General features: G+C 50.3%; 1 protein-coding gene across 3 annotated transcripts in view; it reads right to left on the bottom strand.

Annotated features, from left to right (window-relative positions):
- TGFBI (transforming growth factor beta induced) overlaps nt 1-19415 on the bottom strand; it is a 74221-nt gene that overhangs the window by 22655 nt on the left and 32151 nt on the right. For 2 of the 3 annotated variants that reach the window (XM_055554388.1, XM_055554396.1), the window contains one exon: nt 5291-5389. Coding sequence is in view for 1 of the 3 variants with exons in the window: in XM_055554378.1 (XP_055410353.1) it covers nt 5291-5389; nt 10394-10527 (233 nt within the window). In the remaining 2 variants the exon portion in view is untranslated. Of the gene's footprint in view, nt 1-5290; nt 5390-10393; nt 10603-19415 lie in introns of those variants that run through there. The other variant, XM_055554378.1, reaches the window with a different exon arrangement.

Here is a 19415-nt window from a genome sequence, read left to right as displayed (position 1 = left end):
TCGTTGAGCTGCTTCTTAAAAAATCCCAGGTATAAACTTTATAAAGTTAGGTTAATAATTTCATTGAAAGCCATGCCCGGCATGAAACCACTGATCAAATCACATGTAATAAATAAATTCCCCATAACACAGCTTTCTAAGTTAATAGATAGGGCCCATCTGGAGAATCCCATGGACAGAGGAGCCTGGTGGGCTACATACAGTCCATGGGGTTGCAAAGAATCAGACACAACTGAGCGACTAAGCACATTGCGGTTGTAACAAATTATCACAAGTTTAGTGATAGTGACTTCAAAACCACAAAAATGTATTATCTTATAATTCTGGATAACAGTGTCAAAAGCTGGCCTTATGAGGCTAAAATCAAAGGCTGTATTCCTTCCCGAGATTCTAGGGGAGAATCTATTTTTGTCTTCTCCACATCTGAGAGGATGCCAACAGTTCTTGGCTTGTAGTTACACCACTCCAACTTCAGTTTTCATTGTCATATCGCCTTCTCTGACTCTCACTTGCCCGCTTTCATCGCATAAGGACCCTTATGATTATATTCGTCTCATCAGATAATTCAGGATAACCTGCCTTCCACCACACCCCCACCCAGTGCCTTCACTTAATCAGATCTGTAAAGTCTCTTTTCCCTTGTAAGGTAACATCTTCACACATTCAGGGTGAGGATGTAGACAGTATTAGTGTGACATCATTCCACCTACCACAGGGCCTTACCCAAATGGTACATGGACTCATGTACATACTCAAGAGAACAAGGTTTCCTGTCAGCTAACCTGCCTCCAAAGAATTGATGCCTTCCAACTGTAGTGCTGGAGAAGACTCTTAGAAGTCCCTTGGACAGCAAGGAGATCCAACTAGTCAACCCCTAAAGGAAATCAGTCTGGAATATTCATTGGAAGGACAGATGCTGAAGCTGAAGCTCCAATACTGTGGCCACCTGATACGAAGAGCTGACTCATTAGAAAAGCCCCTGATGCTGGGAAAGATTGAAGGCAGGAGGAGAAGGGGATGACAGAGGATGAGATGGTTGGATGGCATCACTGACTCAGTGAACATGAGTTTGAGCAAACTCTGGGAGATGGTGAAGGACAGAGAAGCCTGGCGTGCTGCAGTCCATGGGGTCACAAAGAGTCAGACATGACTAAGTGACTGAACAAGAACAACAAAGCTGCCTGCTAGGAGAGTACAGAATGGAACAGAACCATCAGGAAACCCTGCACAGTAGAGGCATTTAGTAAAACCCTGGAGTGTGGTGTATGTCAAATCTCAGTTATTTCAGAGCAGGTTGGCCATGGGGATCCAGAGGGCTGCACAGGGAACAGGAAGCAGGGGAGGAGGTGCTGCTGTGGGTCTGGGGGACAGCTTGCCATCCCTAGATGGCTTCTCACCATCCTCTTGTTTTTCCTTTTGGGACCAAGGTTGTAGGATACAGGAGGGCAAGGAAAGGAAGGGTCTTGCTCAGCTTCATCACAGATGTCCCTGGGTGCCCTGCCCAAATGAGATCTATAGGAAATAGCTCTGCTGTTTTCTATAGAGCTGATGGAAACGTTAGACCATACGCTGGCTGGCTTCAGTAGAAGTGAAATGCCTAAGCCTGAACACAGTATTGAAGAAGTGTTCATATTTCAGCCTTTGGGCAAAGCCATGCTTTCTACCGGGGAAACGAGAGTGTCCTGCCAGCTCATCCTGGCTCTAGAGAATGGCTACTGCTGCCTGTGAATGACGTTGCTTGTGACACAGCGGCAAGCTTTTGGAGTGGAGAATGGCCACCCCCACCTGCTGGCTCCCGTGCCGGCCCTCCCTGTGCCACGTCGAGGATGCCTGGGCTCCTGCTGTGATTGTTACATCTCCATGATGTCAGCTCCGACTTGGCTGTTAAACGGGCCTCCCTTTCATGGCGGTTCATACAAAGGAGGCCTGTTGGGCTTCCTGAGCACCATTTCCTGCACCATTGCTTCAGCTGCTGGACATAAAAATGTTACGGTTACTGATCAGATGGAGACCCGAAATCACCCTCTTTGCTTGATGAGCTGCTGTATCACACTGGTGCTCTTTAGGATCTGAAATAAAATGAGTTTCTAAGTAATAAAATTCACTTGCATCACTGAAGAGAGGCCCACTGGTAACTACTTCCTGTAATAAAACCCATGTATCAGGCTTGACAAGTAGCACCAGGACTCTTTTGGGACAATGCAGACAAGCTATTGTCTGCAGACGATGGATGCAGTGGCCTGACAGGCGTGCTGAGTGCACACTGTGACTATGCCCCTCCCTCCTCTATTGGAGGTGAAATCAGGGCCTCCCAGCGGCGGACACTCGGCTCTAGGCTCCTAGGTCCCTGTGTGACGTGAAATGGCAAAGTCTTCACGCCTTGATCCCGTACTTAGTGCTACTTATCTGCTTCCAAGTTTACATTCTCCTGTGGGTCTGGGGTCCCCTGTGGACCTGTGCAACCCGTTTCCCATGACACTTGGCTCCCTTTCACGCCAATAAACACCCCTGGCTCCAGCCTTGCCCCTGAGAAAATTCCCACTGCCCAGGCCGGCCCCATGCTGAGATGGCGCTCTCTGCTCCGACCACCACCGTGCTTCCTGTTTCACAGTTTGGTCCTCACCCAGGTAAGTGTACCACAGGGCCCATTCTCACCAGGATGACATCATTGGCAGCCCACACAGCCCTCTCTCCTCCCCTGCTGATCACCTATGGGCACTGAATTCTCAGGACCCAGATGGCAGCTCCTTCATGGGTTTCAGCCCTGGGGCACAAGCAAACGGCAACGTTGCTTCTTCTCAGCTCTCTCGGGGACAACAGAGATGAGTCCATCCACTTCCCCTTTCCCTCCCCAAGTTCTCTGGCCTTCCCCCAGTCGGCTTCACCTTCCTGCTGCTGCACGTGATGTTCCAGGGAGGGACCTTCTTATCCTGGATCATAAGGTTTTTTTAATCAACTCATGATTTTCTATCCCCATTTCCTCTTTTATAAGCTGCCCAAAGCAACAGCACGTGGTAGAGTTGTAGGTTCAGATTATCCCCTGTGGGTTTGTAAGATCCACTCTATGGCTGGGATGGGCCCTGGGCCCCACTCTGCACTCTGATTTCCCCACCCACACCTACGTCTATCCCTCCCCCTGCAGCACCTGGGCTCCCCCTATGCTCTATGGTGCTGCACCATCACGTCTTCAAGAATGTGATGACCCGTCATCAAGAACATTTGGCCAACACATGGGTGCTGCCTGCGCCCATCCTGACACATCAGTGGAGAAGGAGGTAGGTACCAAGAGCCAATCAGCCAAGGTGACTCAGAGCAGCGTCAGCCGGGGAATGCTGAAACTGTCCCCAAGCTACTGTTAACTGGTCAGGCAAATGCTTCAACACGGGGCCACGCTGAAATACCATGGCCAATACCACCCACTATCAGCTTGACATTACAAGTGGCTCCCATTTTCAGGGAAACCAGAACAAACAAAATGGTAGCGTCTTAAAACCCAGGGCTCGGTCATCTTCCAAGATGCAATTATGTGGGGCCTGGCTCTGTGTTTAATTAAGTGTTTATTTTAGTTGATAATATACCCACATGGGAAAAATCAAAAAGTACTGAAAAAAAAATTTTTTTTTTTAACTTGGGTACCAGAGAAGGACACGTAGCATATATATTTGCATAATCTCTTCTTGTCCACAACAGCAAGAATTCTGGCTGGGGGTTTGTTCCCTCCTTAAATCTGGGAGGTGGATCCTCTTAGCTCACTTAACTCTTGGCTTTGGGGCTGGGCTTGGTCAAGCAGGGAACCAACTGTCACTGCCCTGCCCTTGACAGGCTCATGGGTGCTACTGGTCTTGCCCCACCTCTGCTCAATCCACAATTTCCCTGATCCATACTAGGATTGACAATTGTGTTAGGACACAATCAGTGTCACAAGTTGGGATATTTATTTCCATGTGCATTTCACGGAGAGAGTGTTTACCCTTCCTTCAGTTAGAGGAGACATCTGCTCCAAAGCGAGTCACAAGCAATACGTTTAAAAACCTCTAATATGGGAAAGGGTTCAAGATAGTGGCTCAGCATCTCTTAATCCTCTTATTACACAGACAAGAGGAAGCCCAGGTCCTCACAAGTGTCTCAGGGAGCTCTGCACAGCACATTTTTCCATCTTTTGGAGACAGCCAGCTTTGTGATCTTTTGATGGTTGGTGCCAAAACAGATTAGGCTTCCCCGGAATTCTGTCAGAACACGCAGGCTGCAGGGCAGTCATGGTGAACGCCACCTCCCTCCATGCTGTTCATGACGCTAGAGGCACCAGAAAGCTCTACTATAACCACAGGGGGCCACAACCCCTGGTGTCTCACTTCTGTTTATGCAGCTGAGATTTGCAAACAACAGCAACTAGCATTTACTGAGCACTTACTATGTGCCAGGCTCCAAATTTAGCCTCTTCTGTGTATTATTTCATTCAGTCCTCAGAACAATCCCATAAGGTAGTCCTATTGTTATATTATGGATGAGGCAATTGAGAGTTCCAAAGGTGAAGCCAACTGCCCAGGTAGGTGGCAGAGCCAACCTTTGAATCAGAGTCTGAGCCTGTGTTCTTAATATGCTGTGCTGCCTCATTATGTGCATATCTCTAGGCACTCTCAGTCTTTTGGAGGGTATTTACCTTGAAATGCTAGTGGTAAATAACCTACCTGCCAATGCAAGAGACATAAGAGATATGGGTTTGATCCCTGGGTCAGTTAGACCCCTTGGAGGAGGGCATGGTAACCCACTCCAGTATTCTTGCCTGGAGAATCCCTAGGACAGAGAAGCCTGGTGGGCTTGTCCACAGGGTTGCATAGAGTCGGACATAACTGAAGCAACTTAGCGTGCACGCACATTGAAACACAGAGCAAGAACCCTGCATAAGTTCCCCAATGGGTCTTCTTTCCCAGAGTCAGAGGCTGGTGGCTTCTACACTGAATCATTGTATTTGTATCATTTAGTGAGGATTAAGAAGTGCCCGCACACAATTTCATGTTTCTTGCGATCCCAAGTCGGCCCTAAAAAACATATCCAAGTCTTGTTAGGCGCCTTAAAAGTGTAAAACAAAATCGCCAGCTTACTGAAAACACCACTCCCAAGCACACATGTGTACACACGCATCTGACATGTGTACACACGCATCTTCGTGGCTCTGCACACGGTGCCACCTTCCAAAAGGCTGGCCCACGCCCGGGGGTACCTGCAACCCATGCACACCAAGGGTGGCCTCCTGGGTGGCTGGTGGGCATCGGTGGTTACAGATACTCACGTTGATTTGCCACAGATCTTCCTCTGGTACCACTGCTTGCAGTTGGTGAAGTACTTCTTGTTAGTCCCAATGAGCTTCTGCACAGCGCACACGTTGGGGCTGAAAACAAAAGCTGCAGTGTTAGCAAAACGGTCGGCAAGTCACCTGCCTCCTCATCCTTCCCACCACGTGGGCCCTCCTGGGTCACCAGAACGTTCTAGATACGGAGAAGATACAGTCATTTCGGTCAGCTTGGGGGTACATTCTGGTCCTCGTGATCCAGACTTCCATCATCCCTCCCAAAAATATCCCCCCAAATTCAAAAACCGTCAAAGTATATATCATACAGTGACATCATTTCATTTAAACATTCTTCTTTGACACTGACATTTAGTAAGTATAAATAAAAACATCTTAAAATTTTTAGGCTACATGTTTTATAGATGGAAAACACCACCTTAAAAAGAAAGTGGTGTTTGCTAAGAACAGCAGCAGCTTTGAGAGAGGCCCCCAGACTTTCTTTGTACCCCACTCCGCACATCCACAGGATTGAACCTGGCCTCCCAGCAGGCATCGCTGGTCCTGTGGTCCAGGCCCCAGCACTCCCCAGGCAGCTCCACACACAGACATCCTCTGCATCCCTAGGCAGCTGTCTGGCTCCCAAACACAGCCTATCTGGTGTGCCCAGCCTGGAAACTAGCAGGCATGGCCAAGCTAGCTGCTGTCAGGACCTTGGAAGGAGACAGTCACTCACTGAACTAAGTCGTTTATTACTGGGGCCCCAGTTTGCGTCCCATTCCCCCCAGAAAGCCCTCTTTCGGTGTCCCAGGTGGTACTCTTCTGTCCACCGCTGACCTGTGTGTGATACAGCCATTGTTTGATGCTGGGTATAGAACACAACCCAAAACTAATCAGGGTGTGTGTGACCTTTCAGCTACCCTGCAAAGAACCCTGGGGGCAGGTGTTCCGATTTGTTTCTTTTATATTCTAGGTGGGGCTAAGCACCAGATTGGATGCAGAGGAACTTGGAATAGCCTTGTCAAAAATACTGCTCCCAGGACTTCGCTAGTGGCTCAGTAGGTAAGAATCTACCTGCCAATGCAAGGGACATGGGTTCAATCCCTGGTACAGGAAGATTCCAACATGACACGGAGAAGCAGCTGGGTCCATGAGCCACAACTACTGAGCCCGGCTTTAGAGTCCTCGAGCCACAGCTGAGCCTGCATGCTGCCAACTACTGAAGCAAGCCAGCTCTAGGGCCCATGAATCGCAATGAATGAGTCCCTGCGTCGCAACTACTGAAGCCCACGTGCCCTAGAGCCAGGAACTTGCAACTAAGTCTGCCTGCTGCAGCTACTGTGTGCCTAGAGCCTGAGCTCCTCAACGAGAGAAAGCACCACAGTGAGAAGCCCACGCCCCGCAACTAGGCATCGTCCCCCACTGTTTGCAGCTACAGAAAGCCTGCGTGCAGCAACAAAGACCAGAGAACTTCAGGTATATCAATTCTAAATATCAATTCCTCTGATACTTTACAAATATAATCAAGAGCCATCATTTGAGATGCATGGTTTTTTCCAGGAACTTGGTCAACTCTCAAATACTCAGAGTCAGCTTATTGGGTGGGAGGGAGGGCACACGGACCCTTTAATTCTCTGCCTTGTCTCTTCCACCATGTGGATGTCACCTCTTGTCCAGTCTGTGGTTCACCCCAGGCAAAGCTGAGTGGGCCAAGGAGGCATAGCAAATATTTGTGAGTTACTGTAGGGACCTGAGGGCAAGAGAAGCAGAGGCTGGAGAGGAAACCTCAAGCCAAGGGGGAGGACAGCTCCTACCCTCCTACTCCCTGCTGGATCTGACCAAACGCCCACAGCCTCCAGAGGGTTTTTACAGAAGCCACCTTGTTTCTCAGTTTGCTGCCTGGTATTCATAGGTTACAGCAGTCCCCAAATAACCCTGAGAGAGTCCCTGCTGGCCACACTCCAGCTGGAGGTGCTATTTATTTCTGTACAATTTCAGAAGTTCTATCTGACCAAGCAGGAAATAATTACTGTCGATGAATTCTCCGCAACTCTCCGTAGGCGTTTGGCGAACCTTCAGAGTCTCTGGTGGATGTGGTTCCAACATTCCTCTGCAGACTGAGTTTCCACTGCTGCTGCCCTCTGAGACAGGAGCAGAGGCTGGGGGTCTCTGTGACCTACTCCCTCTCACATCAGGGTGGGAGGTGTGGGCTGTGTACATAGGAAATTTATACTGAAGTTTAATTGACATGAGCACCCTGTTTCTGGGCCTTCTGCCTCAAGCACAACAGCTCTGCTATTCAACTTGGATTTGAAAACCAAGCGCTTCAGAAAATGCAGTCCAGTTCTGGTTGCTGACATTTGGAAGTGTGACTGCATTTTTACTTCTCTTTCAGTATTGTTGTTTTCCTTCTCTATAGCAACACAGATAACAACCGGGAGTCGAAAGACAGCATCACAGTGTCTACTCTCCCAACAGCTTTCTGTCTCTGGACTAAGTCACTCCACGTCACAAAGCCACAGTTTCTCTATCTGTAAAATGGGAACAGCTACCACAGAGCTCACTGGGCTGTGGTGAAGATGAAAGTAAAAGTGTGATGGATAAAGGGTGAGCATGCTTGCTAAGTCATTTCAGTCATGTCTGACTCTTTGTGACCCCATGGACTAAAGCCCGTCAGGCTCCTCTCTCCATGGGATTCTCCAGGCAAGAATAGGAGTGGGTTGCCATGCCCTTCTCCAGGGGATCTTCCCAACCCAGGAATCAAACCCATATTTCTTCTGTCTCCTGCACTGGCAGGCAAGTTCTCTACCACTAGTGCCACCTGGGAAGCCAAATGGTGAGCAGGACCCACTTGTTATTTCTTCCTTGACGTCTTGTGAAGCACACACACTACATTTCTTTAACAAAAGAGCTTCCCTTTCCCTTCCCACCAGTTCTCACTTTGAAAGAGGGTTGGAGTTTGAACAAGGTTATCCATTTTGCACAGGGTGCCACCCCCATGGGCTAAGCCAGGCAGCCTGTGAGTTTTCAGGGACCGTTAGATCAGAGTAAACGCAGCTGCATCTGCAACCGTTCATTACAGTCCACCTGCCCGTGTGTTCAGACTTTACTAGGGGAGGGGGGGCACACCTGGGAATGCTTAGCCCATCCTGCCCATCACAGATCACTATAGGCTTTTCCAGTTGCCCTGCAAGATGATTAGCCTGCAGGGTGGGGGAAGGGAGGGGAGGGAGAAAGTTGACCTAATAGCTGAAACTTATAATAAAGATTTGCATTAAACACACACACACACACACACACACAACTATTTTCCAGCTGGTCTGTGACTTTTCTGGGCTTCAAAGGGAAGGAGGTTTGTTACAGGGGTGGTTCCTGCTGGAGACCCATCGGCACCTTTGGGAAGCATCACTGTGGAGCGCCGGGAGCCACCATTCCAGGTGACAGAGAATGCTGTGGGTGCCTTTTCCTGACTGAGTGCCTAAGAAGACACAGAGGGACAAAACCCTCCCAGGAGGGACTGTGGCACCCAAACAGGACATACTCCATTGGCAGGAAAGGCAGAAGGCCAACAGTGCGCTGGGCAGAGACCATGGACATGCCAGTGGCTCATATTGTGACTTGATGCTTCGTTCCCTCCTTGTCTTTCTGTCCTGCCCCCCTCACCTTTCTGTACCCAGCAGAAGTCAAAGGTGAGTCTCTCACTTCCTGAAAGACCCCGGGAAATCCCCCGTACTCTCCTCTCTCCTGCAGGGTATGAGGCTGCAGCATGGCCTGGATGGCTTTCACTCTGCAGAGGGGCCAGACTCACTGCCAACATAGTCCCCTCCCCATAGCCCTGGGCATCTGAAAGGCCAAGTACGACCACAGGCACACACAGGCAGAGGAACAAGGACACTACTCCCAATAAGGGGCCACTTCTAAGGGCAGGGAGTCAAGGCTTTGTAGAACCCTATGAAGTCAACTCCAATCACTTCCAACACTGAGCTCTGATCTAAGTACAGATCTGCCCAGTCAAAGGGTGGTCTGGGCACCAATTGGGAGCAAATGCCAAACCCAAGGGCATTTGGGCTGCGACACAACTCTATCCACATATGCGCTAAGTCATTTCAGTTGTGTGACCCCATGCCCTGTAGCCCACCAGGTTCCTCTGTCCATGGGATTTTCTAGGCAAGGATACTGGAGTGGGTTGCCATTTCCTTCCTATCCACATATAGTTCTACCTAACTGTCACAGAGGAGTTGGTGCACCCAGGTAGGCAGCAAACCCTGGCTACATGTCAAGCAGGATGGTTGAGTTTGGGATATAGAAACAAGCCCACCTCTGCCTGGGTCTGGGCCAGGGTCTTTACCAGGTTGGGCCTGCTGCCTGGGTTTGCCCCCGGAAAACCAACACATCTTCAGTGTCTCAAAGGAATATATGCAATGATAAGGTCCCAAATTTACAAACTCAGCCAGTGTTTTAACAGCGGTTCCAATCCCAGCTCCCATACATACTGCAGGACCGTGAGGAAGTGATGTGGCCGCTCCAGACTCAGTTTCCCCATCTGCACAGTGTGTGTGACTCCCAGCACACTCTCCTCTCTTCATCCAGCAGGGGAGCAGACGCTGCCCTTGGTGCGCCTGGTGCCAGGTGGGGGGTTTAGGGCCTGGCCGGGTGACAGGGCCTGGGGGCCTCGGATGCTGCCAGCTTGTGTGGTCCCAGTGTCACATATGAAGGTGCTGGACAAGGACCTGGCTGGACTGGAACCTGCGCCCTGCTGGGTGGGCTCCCTGCCTGCCCTGGCCACCTTCCCACGGTGACTCTGCACAGACAGCCGCCAACTCCTATCCGCCTGGAGAAGCTCAAAGGCCGGGATCCCGCTCACGCTCTAGGCCTGAGTGGAGGTCCCAGGTCAACTCTTCCATCCGTTTCCTCCACACAGTGCCTCCTGCTGACTTTTCTCCACCTTTCCCACTCCCCTCCTTCCATCTCCTGCAGGGCTGGTCCCTCCAAGCGTCCCACGCAGCGGCCTGCTTTTGATTCGGGCTTTGTCCCCTACGCCCCCAGCCCGCTCCGACGGTGCCCCCGACGCCCGGTCCCTCCGATCCCGTCTGGGCGCCCGCTTACCCATGCTGCCGGCCCCGGAGGCGGCTGTGCTGCAGCACTAGCTGGTAGGGCGACCTGGCGGGGCCCGCTGGGGTGGCAGCGGGGCCCAGGGCCAGCGCCAGAGCAAGGGGCAACAGCCGCCCGAGGAGTGCCATGGAGAGAGAGGACGCGCGGAACCGACGGGCAGGCGAGTGGTGGGGGAGTGCGAGTGCAGCTGCGGCCGCGGGCAGGTTAAGTAAGCGGAGCGCAGGGAGCCGCCCGAGGGGAGGGGCGGGGAGCCGGAGGAGGGCGGGCTTCGGGCTCCCCACGCCCCCGCCTCCCTGCCGCCCCTCCCCTCCCCCGGGCGCCGGACTGTTCGCAACCAGCCCCTTTCCCTTGTTCCCCGGCGTTCCCCAACGGGTTCCCCGGCACCCAGGACTCTACAGGACCTCACTACTTCACTCCCTCCTCGAGGTCTATAAGGTCCTGAGCTCAAAGATGCCTCACCGGTCTCAGGCCACGCCGATTTCCACAATAGTCTCTCCATCACGTCTGCTTCTGCATTCCACAAGCACCCCTATTCTCCCCCAGGCCTGCTAACTTTAAGACGGATAATGAGTAAGTCTTATGACTGACAGAAGCCAAAACAAAACAAAGACAGGTTTTGTTAGACTTCAACTGGAAACTGCGGGGTAGGGGGCGGGAATGCCACCTTAGTACACACTCATTGTCTGTTTTATTAAACATCTGTATAGCACTGTATGCGAGAAAGATGCTGCAAAGAGATAGCAAAGATTTTTGTCCTGGAGGAGCTCAGAGCAAGTAAACAAATAGTCACCTGGGAGGGAGGTAATTCACTCAAGCGCCTATTAATCACCCACCAGTTATCTGGCACTGCTAGCCCCAGGAGACAAAGATGGATGAGTGAATGAGATCCAGCTTCTTTTCTTAAAAAGTTCACAGTTGGGAGACCTGCGGGCCAGTCAACAAAGTACTCCGGAGAGGGGCATCTGCGGCCTTGGGTGGAGGGGCAGGAAGTGACTCCTGTTCCCTCTCTCAGCTGGAGTGGTGAGAAGGAACCAGGCAAAATGGGGACATTCTGGGTTCTCAAGGTGTCCTATTGGCTGAAGCATGGGGAGACAGAGATAGAGAGAAGGGAAGGCATGTCACAGGACGCAGACCTGAGCTCAGAGTCCTGCAGGGGTGATAGAGGAGCAGGTCAGTGTCAGGAGCAGGCTAGGAGAAGATGACATAAAATAAGGCAGGAAGTGGAGATGGGCGTGAAGAGGGGTAGCACACTGAGGTGTATCTAGGAGGTACCAGCCTTGGCAGAACTTGGAGGCTGTACCCAGGGAGTGTGGGAGGAGGAGGACTCACGGATGACTAAGGTGCTGTTGGCAGGGCCATCTTGGTGGCTGGTGGTATCCTTCTTAAAATGAGAGATATGGAGGGGGGGCATAGATTCACCAGGAGAAGGTAAGTGGTTCTGGACACACTGACTTTAAGTGCTTGTGGTTCATCCAGGTGTCCTGTGGGTGGCCGGATATAAAGATCTGGGACTAGAGTGAGGGTTCTGGGGTAGAGATCCAGACATGGGACTCCTCCTCAGCTACAGGCAGCTGAAGCCATGGGAGTAGGTGGATCCTCTGGGTAGGCATGTGGGAGCAAGAGGTGGGTGATGACAGATAATGGAGGGAAGGCAAGGCAGAGAGCAGCCAGCAAGGAGGGGAAGGAGTGCTGACAGAGAGCCCCAGAAAGAGGGGGCTGTGAGCAGTGAGTACCTCTGAATACCAGAGAGATCTGAAGGCAGCTGCTGTGAGGCAGACAGGCACTGGGGACTTGGCTGTGGGGAGCAGGAGGAACAAAGCCAGATGATCGTGGTTTGATGGAGTGATGGGGTTGTGCAGAGTGTGGACGACTCTTCCAAGAAGACTATGTGAGAAAGGAAGGGGAGAGTCAAGGTGGAAGACAGGGGCACCGTCCACAGAGGCTTGGACATGTTTAAGACATTGATGGAAAGGAGGGATAAAGGAGGGGGTCAATGCAATGGAAAAATAAAAGAGATAATCAGAGTGGGAAGAGGGGAAGCAAGGAGGGGGCTGGAACAGAGCAGCTTGGGGCTGGAGGAGGGGCAGAGTACAGAGGGAGTAAAAGCTCCGGAGGACCTGACTTGGGGGGATGGTAGAGGATGGGTCAGGTTTCAGGGCAGTTACAGTGGGTAGCAGGACTGGGAAACCCGAGGGCAAGGAGGGGAAACGGGGAGTCAGGGACAACACAAGATCTCTAGCTGGGATGATCAGATGCAGGACGAGCACCCAAGGGAAAGTGCGCACTAGACTAGCTGCCTGGGAGAGCAAGCTGGGTCTCCAGGTGTGTTCACATGGCCTTGACAGGCCTTCCCAGGGGAGATGTGCAGGCACGAGCTGTCTTCAAAGGTCTTGAGTTCAGAAGAGGGGTGAGCACTGGGGATGCAGGTTGGAGTCACCACTCTAGCAGGTGGTGGCTGAAGTCCTGGACTTGGGCAGGTTCCCTTGAGCACGTGTGTGGGAGAAGAGAAGAAGGAGAAGGCAGGCCCTGGGAAGCACCCATCTGGAGATACTGAGCAGAAACAGAGTGGAAACCCTGATGGAGGCTCTGGGAGACCCCGAGAGGCCACCGGAGAGGAGGCTTTCAGACAGCCACCAGCACCACCAGGTGGGGCAGAGTCCAAGCTGGACCCTGTCACTGAGCAGTTCCTAGGCTACGGTTGGTGCTCAGGAAACTAAAGACCATGAGACCATGGAATGTTTTCTGCAACATTCTAATTCCAGCTTGTATCTTCCTCTTTGAGGACTAGGAGATGTTCTGGGGTGGTTTTGACCTTGGAGAGAAGCAGGTCCTTTCCTGACATTCGCCCTCTTTCCTCCCCTCCCCTCTCTCCCCTGGAGGGAAGGCTGGGATAGTCCCTCCCCGGGCCACCTATGGAGGCTGCTCCCTGGCTGGGACTTCCACCACTTTGGGGGAGACGTTCCCTTTGCTTGTCTCTGTTCAGACAGGCTCTGTCTGAACAGTCCTCTGATGAGGACTATCAAACACATCCTTCAGTCTGCAATGAGGGGACTTCCCTGGAAACAACTTTCTGAGGGAGCAGGATGTCTCTCTTGTGGCTTTCAGTGCAGCATCCAGGTGCCCAGGATTTAGCTTCACTTTATCTATGAGTCCTTTTCTTCATTGTGGGGTTTATCATCATTTTCTGGTTTTCTGGAGCCTCACAAAGCAAAGCCAGGGATAGGAAAAGCTGTTTTGATGATTTCCACATCAAAAATCCTATCTGTTGACTTTGTTCTTAGACAGTGATCTGATCGTGCAAAGAAAGAGGTGCCTTTACAATGACTCCTCAGTGAGTCAAGGTGGGTGGCTGTTAAGATCATAAGCTGGGAAGTTGGGCTGAGGTCTAAGAACGCAGCAGCCCCCCCTTTGACTAGAATAGTCTAGTCAAAGCTGCTGTGAAAGAACTACTTTATAAAATCGAGGTGATTGTGACCAGGGTAAGGGAAGAAAGGAAGCTTTGGGGAAGGATACATGCTGAGAAATGAGGAAGCAGCCTTTGGCAACTTTGCTTGATGGTTTTGATTCAGCTTGGGTCCCCCTGTCAGGGTCCATCAAGTAGACTGCCAGCCTTGCCTGAGTGATGGTATTGGTAAAACCAAGTTGCCAAGTATAGGCTCTGGAGGCAAAGGACCAAATCCTAGTGCTCCTACTTACAAGCTGTGTGGCCTCAGGCAAGTTGTTCAACCCCTCTGAGCCTCAGCTGCTAGTTTTCTCATAGAATTGATATTAAAACCTACCTCACAGGACTCTAGGGTAGATTACATGATATAATTCAAGTAAAGTGGCCAAAAGATACGAGTCTCTTACCTCTTCCAGGACCTGCATTATTTAATAAAGATCACTGAGATGATATGACAGGTTAGCAGCTACAGAAGTGTAATTGTCTGAAAATAATCATTTAAATGAAAGCAAAACATTTCTCCGTTTCAACACGACTGTTTGGCATAGGACATTGGGAAGGGCTCAAAGAGGTTCAAGCTCAGGCTTGATGTCTCCCCTGAGGCGGGAGCGCTGGCGGCGGCGGCACTGTTTTAGGCAAGATGCCCCTGTGTGTAAAAGCCTGGGAGCCCAGCCTCCCCCAGCCCAGCTCTCCCTCTAGCAAGACTTACAGGCTTCAGGGCAAGTCAGGTAATCTTGTTGTAAAACCTCCCTCATCTGTAAAACTAACATTCGATGACCTGAGTTTTTCCATGAGCTCAGGAAAGAGATTACAGTCATACTTCATTTACTGTTTAGATCTAAAAAAAAAAAAAAATTCCACCTCTACATCCCACCACTCACCCGCCTCCAAACCCAGAAAATGCAGAGCCCTGTGAACATAAACACGTTCTTCCACCAGAAAAGACTGCTTCTGGGGGTTGTTTTTCCATAGGAAAAATGGCTGCTGGGGGAAGGAACAGGGGTCCCCCATCTCAGATGGCTTGCCACCAACAAGGGCTAGCCCTGCTCACTTTCATTTAGGAAAGGTTTCCCTTCTCTTTCCATGTTAGACCAATTAAAGAGAAAGAGAGTCTTGTCTGGAACAATAATTACTAGACTTTTGCAGACACTTTATAAATATGACTCCTTTTTCGTCTTGTGGCTCATACGAGATCACCACGAACAGTTTAGTTTTTGAAAATAACCCTGTTGTGGTTGACAACAGGGCCTCAACCTCAAGATGAGTGAGCAGTTCCAGCAAGTTCTCCACAAAGGAAATGCGGAAAGAAATTGCTTCTGGGTCTGAGGGCAGGACAGCTGGCATTTGCAGCCTGACCGACTTCAGGCCTCCCTTGTGCCATCCTCCCCAAGTTGTGGGTGATGTTGGGCATCAGTGAAGATATATGACATGGTTGAAATACTTTCCAGAGGACACTCAGCCTTTCTAACCTGCCACCACATAGTAAATCAGAGAGCTCTTACAATTCAGTTCCCTACTACTTGCCAGGGAGAAAGAAGGGTGAGTTTTGGCACAAGATATCCAATTTTTAAGAGTACTTAGATTAAAATTGGGGGGAAATTTTCCATTCCTTGCACAACATGCAGCACGTAGAACGTTACTTTACATACTGCAATTATTCTATCCAGCTAACAAACAAATACAAGAAATATCCCTGCTTACTAAAATTAAGGAATGATTATAGGGGATTCAGATTTGGCTTTTCAAGGATTTTCCATAACCTTGCCACTCAGTGTGATTTGCAAACAGGAGCATCAGGGGCAAGCTGGAACTTATTAGTGATGTGGAATCTTAGACGCTGCCTCCTGTCAGCCCCACTAAATCAGACCCTGCATTTTAAATGGGCTTTCCTGGTGGATCAGACAGTAAAGAATTCACCTGCAATGCAGAAGACCTGGGTTCGATCCCTGGGTTGGGAAGATCCCCTGGAGAAGGGAACGGCTACCCACTCCAGTATTCTTACATGGAGAATCCCCATGGACAGAGGAGTCCGATGGGCTATATAGTCCATGGGGTCCAAAGAGTTGCTAAGTCATCTGTGTGCACTTCAAAGTTTGAGAAGCACAGGCCTACAGGGTTTCGGTTAAATAGCCAAAGCTCAGATGAGTTTAAAATAGGATTCAATTTATGTAAAACTTTTTAAGAAATATAGCCATTGACCAAATTAAAAAAAAGTCTGAAAATTTGTACCAGCGACCACACTGGAAATCTCTGTTCTCACAGAAGCCCGGCTCACCCTGTGAATGGCAGTCAAGGCGCCTGGGTGGCTCGCAAGTGGCTGTTTCTCTAGGTCCAGCTGCTGGGTGCTTTGTGGCTTCCACACACTGACCTGGGAAAGGAAACTGTGTTCAGTCCAGGTCACCTTCAATTCCTCTCCCCTTTCAGAGTCCTCAAAAAGGGCATGTGTGATCTACAGGTTTGTAAAGTAAGAACTTAAACCTGCAGTTTCAGCCTCTACAATCGATGGAGACAGAACCACTGTCATAGCCTGAAAATGGCATTAGGTGCCCCAGTGTTTACTTTCCTCAATGACTTGCCATTTTCACAACTTCTCTAAACACTGGCTTACTTAATCAGGGCTTGCCAAGTGCTATTTGCTGGCCAGAACCCAACTTTATTTTCCAGGGAAATTGATTTTTCACAAGAGAGTTCCACTGATTTGGCTCATATAAAATATCTTAAGAGAGAAGACTTCAGAGGCACTTTTGAGGTTGCTTCAATTGCCTGACCGCAGATACTTTCATGGAGTGATGCCCACTGTAGGCAACTGACCAGACGCTTGTTGACTTGAGAAGCAAAGCTTACCCATGCCTTTCCTCTGCTCCCCTCAAGTTTCCAGCATGGAGGGCAAAGGCCTCAGAGAAGCAACACCTCCCCAAATTCAATAATCCTCATGCCTCCTCTGTCCAGCTCCTTTCATTTCTTTCTTCTTGCTAGTGGCAGCGCCAAAGGTGGGAAAGCTTGCCTCCAGTTTTGCCTCTCCCCTACCCCCTGATCCTTAACCCCCACGCACAACTGGTCAGCAAAACCCTTTCCAAATTGCTCCTAGATGTTCTGTCCCCCCATCGAGCACTCAAATCCCCAGCTCCCCAAGGCCTCGCCTCTCACCACCAGCAGCCCCCAGCCAGTCTCCATGACATCAGCCCCCACCCCTCCTCTGACCCCTGGCCATCCATCTATCCCAACACTGCTGTCTCATCTTCCCCAAACACCACTTCCACAAAAACACTGCTTTCCATGGACACTCCCAAAGGTTTCTGTTGTTTATGAGAGAAAATCCAGACATCTCTATTTTCTTTTTTTTTTTTAAATGAACATCTTTCTTCTCCTGATTCAAACAGAAATACACAAATATTAAACAAAGCTTAGAAGACGCTGAAAAGGCTACATGAGAGCATAAACTCGATCTACCCTTAATCCCTGCACCAAAACATTTCCCATGTGTTGCCTCCCCCTGTTGTGCCTGGCCTCTAAGTCCTCAGCAGAATTCCTCTTTGTCATCCATCTCGTCTGCTCTCTCCTGCGTCCCAGGGTCAGCTCTGGCTCCTGCAGAGAACATGATTCCTCCAGCCTCCCCACACACAGCTGACACAGCCCCTTTCTACATGCTCTGTGCAAAGCCCTGGACTCCTCTTTTACTCTCCTTACCCATATAAGTCTCCCCCTTCTAGACCAGCTTTGTAACTGTGGAGCTGTGTGTCCTTAGGCAAACTCCTTAACCTTTCTGGGCTACTGTTCTTTCAGCTGGTTGCCTTTCCATGACCTTCCCACTTCACAGAGACTCTCCTTTGCCATGTCCAATACCTCCAGCTTTTAGCCTTTGGGTCTGCCATCAAAAGTTGGCCCATGCATTTACATCTGTGCTTCTTTTATAACCTCATTATAAGTCAGCAAGGAGCCCAGTTAACATTTACAGATTGATTAAATTTGTGTTTTGAAAGGTCTAGCCTAAATCCCTGCTGGTACAGTTCACACCTCTTCTAGTGGATTCTAGACAGAAACCAGCATTGCCTTAGGTGCCTTCTCCACCCCACACCCTGGGCTAGACTGACTTGTGTGGCCCTCTGGGTCAGGCAGAGACTGATGGGCCTTAAAGAACGTTGGTCCTGGGTCATCTCCCCACCTTCGCTAGCCAGGTGTTCAGTTCCCTAGCAGTAAGGCATCAGCGTCTCTGGGGCTGGTGCACCCCAGTTCACGGAACATTCCCCCATGTCAGTTGGCAAGAAAGCCTCCGCTTCCTTAGCTGCAGAGTTGCGCCAGCATCAGAGAGCAGAAAGAGGAAGCTGCTGGCTCTGTGGCAGCCATTCTAAGAGTCACACTGAAAGTGCTTAAGAAACTTCTCTTAACCTGACACCACCCAGCCCCCAACAAAAAGCCCAGACATTTGAATCCACGGTACAGAAAGCAATCTGTGCAGGCTGGGCAGCTTGGAGGTGACAGCTACACAATCGAGACTGCTGGTTTTAACATTTTGGAACAAACTCACCCTCCTTTACCCTGGAATGAAAGGACAAAAGTACACCCCATACGTATGTCCCATGATACAGACCTCAACTCCTTTGCACCCTCTGTACACCCTCACCCAGCAGGCAGGGTCTAGGCCCTCTAACAGGACAGGCCCAAGGGCATGCCTTTCCGCATCAGCAAGTGCCAACACTTCTTCCCCAGCCTCTTTCAGCATTTTCCTCCTTATTCTTTCGTTCAGAGGGCTCCTGATATTTCACCGATATGAATGGGGTGTGTGCTAAAAGGAGGCACATTAAGGGGCTTGGATGGCTGTTTGTAAGGACAGCAAAAGCAGAGAGATCTCTGGCTCTGAGCTCCCCCCAGGTAAGGCTGTGTCTAGGAATGGCTGTGAGCTTGACAGGGATGCGGAGAAGCAATCAGAGAGGAGAGTGGACACGTGCCTACAGGTGCACAAAGAATCTGAGCCTAGAGCTTACCAATGGCAGGCGTTCTTCTAAGTACTTTTCATACATTAAATCATTCCATCCTGAAAATAATCCTGTGGGTTGAGTATCATTATTTTCCCTGTTACAGATGAGGAAGGCAAGGCCAGGAGAGGTGAAGCAACTTTCCAGAGCAGTGAGGAAGACAGTAAGCAGAAGACAGGGTTTGAGTGGGAACAGCCCAGCTCCCAGCACTGCCCCATCACTGCATCACACCCATCTCCAGGTAGTGTAGTTGCACATTTTTGGAAAACCCTGGAACCTTCTCTCCCTTGCACAGATGTTCATTGAGCAAACCCCTGCAAGTCCCCAGAAGCCACTGTGGAGGAGGAGGCAGCCTTGGTGAGGGAAGCAGTGGGCACACACACTGCCCACTCTCCTACACAGGCAGGGGGAACTGAGCTGCTGGAACCGCAACTTATTTTCACCAAGAAGTCAGTATTCCTTGGAACAGATCAGCTAGAGTTATTTATTAATCCTTAGCAATCTTGCCACAGCCACTCCCAGCCTGCAAAAACAGTACTCTGTATCTACTGCTCAGTGAATCTGAGGGGCCAATGCTTCTCAGGCACAGAGGAGGGAGGGG

Source organism: Bubalus kerabau, chromosome 1 (genome assembly GCF_029407905.1).
Source record: "Bubalus kerabau isolate K-KA32 ecotype Philippines breed swamp buffalo chromosome 1, PCC_UOA_SB_1v2, whole genome shotgun sequence".
NCBI classification, from domain to species: Eukaryota; Metazoa; Chordata; class Mammalia; order Artiodactyla; family Bovidae; genus Bubalus; species Bubalus kerabau.
The sequence above is the reverse complement of the archived record's forward strand: the minus strand, read 5'-3'. Positions and strand labels throughout refer to the sequence as shown.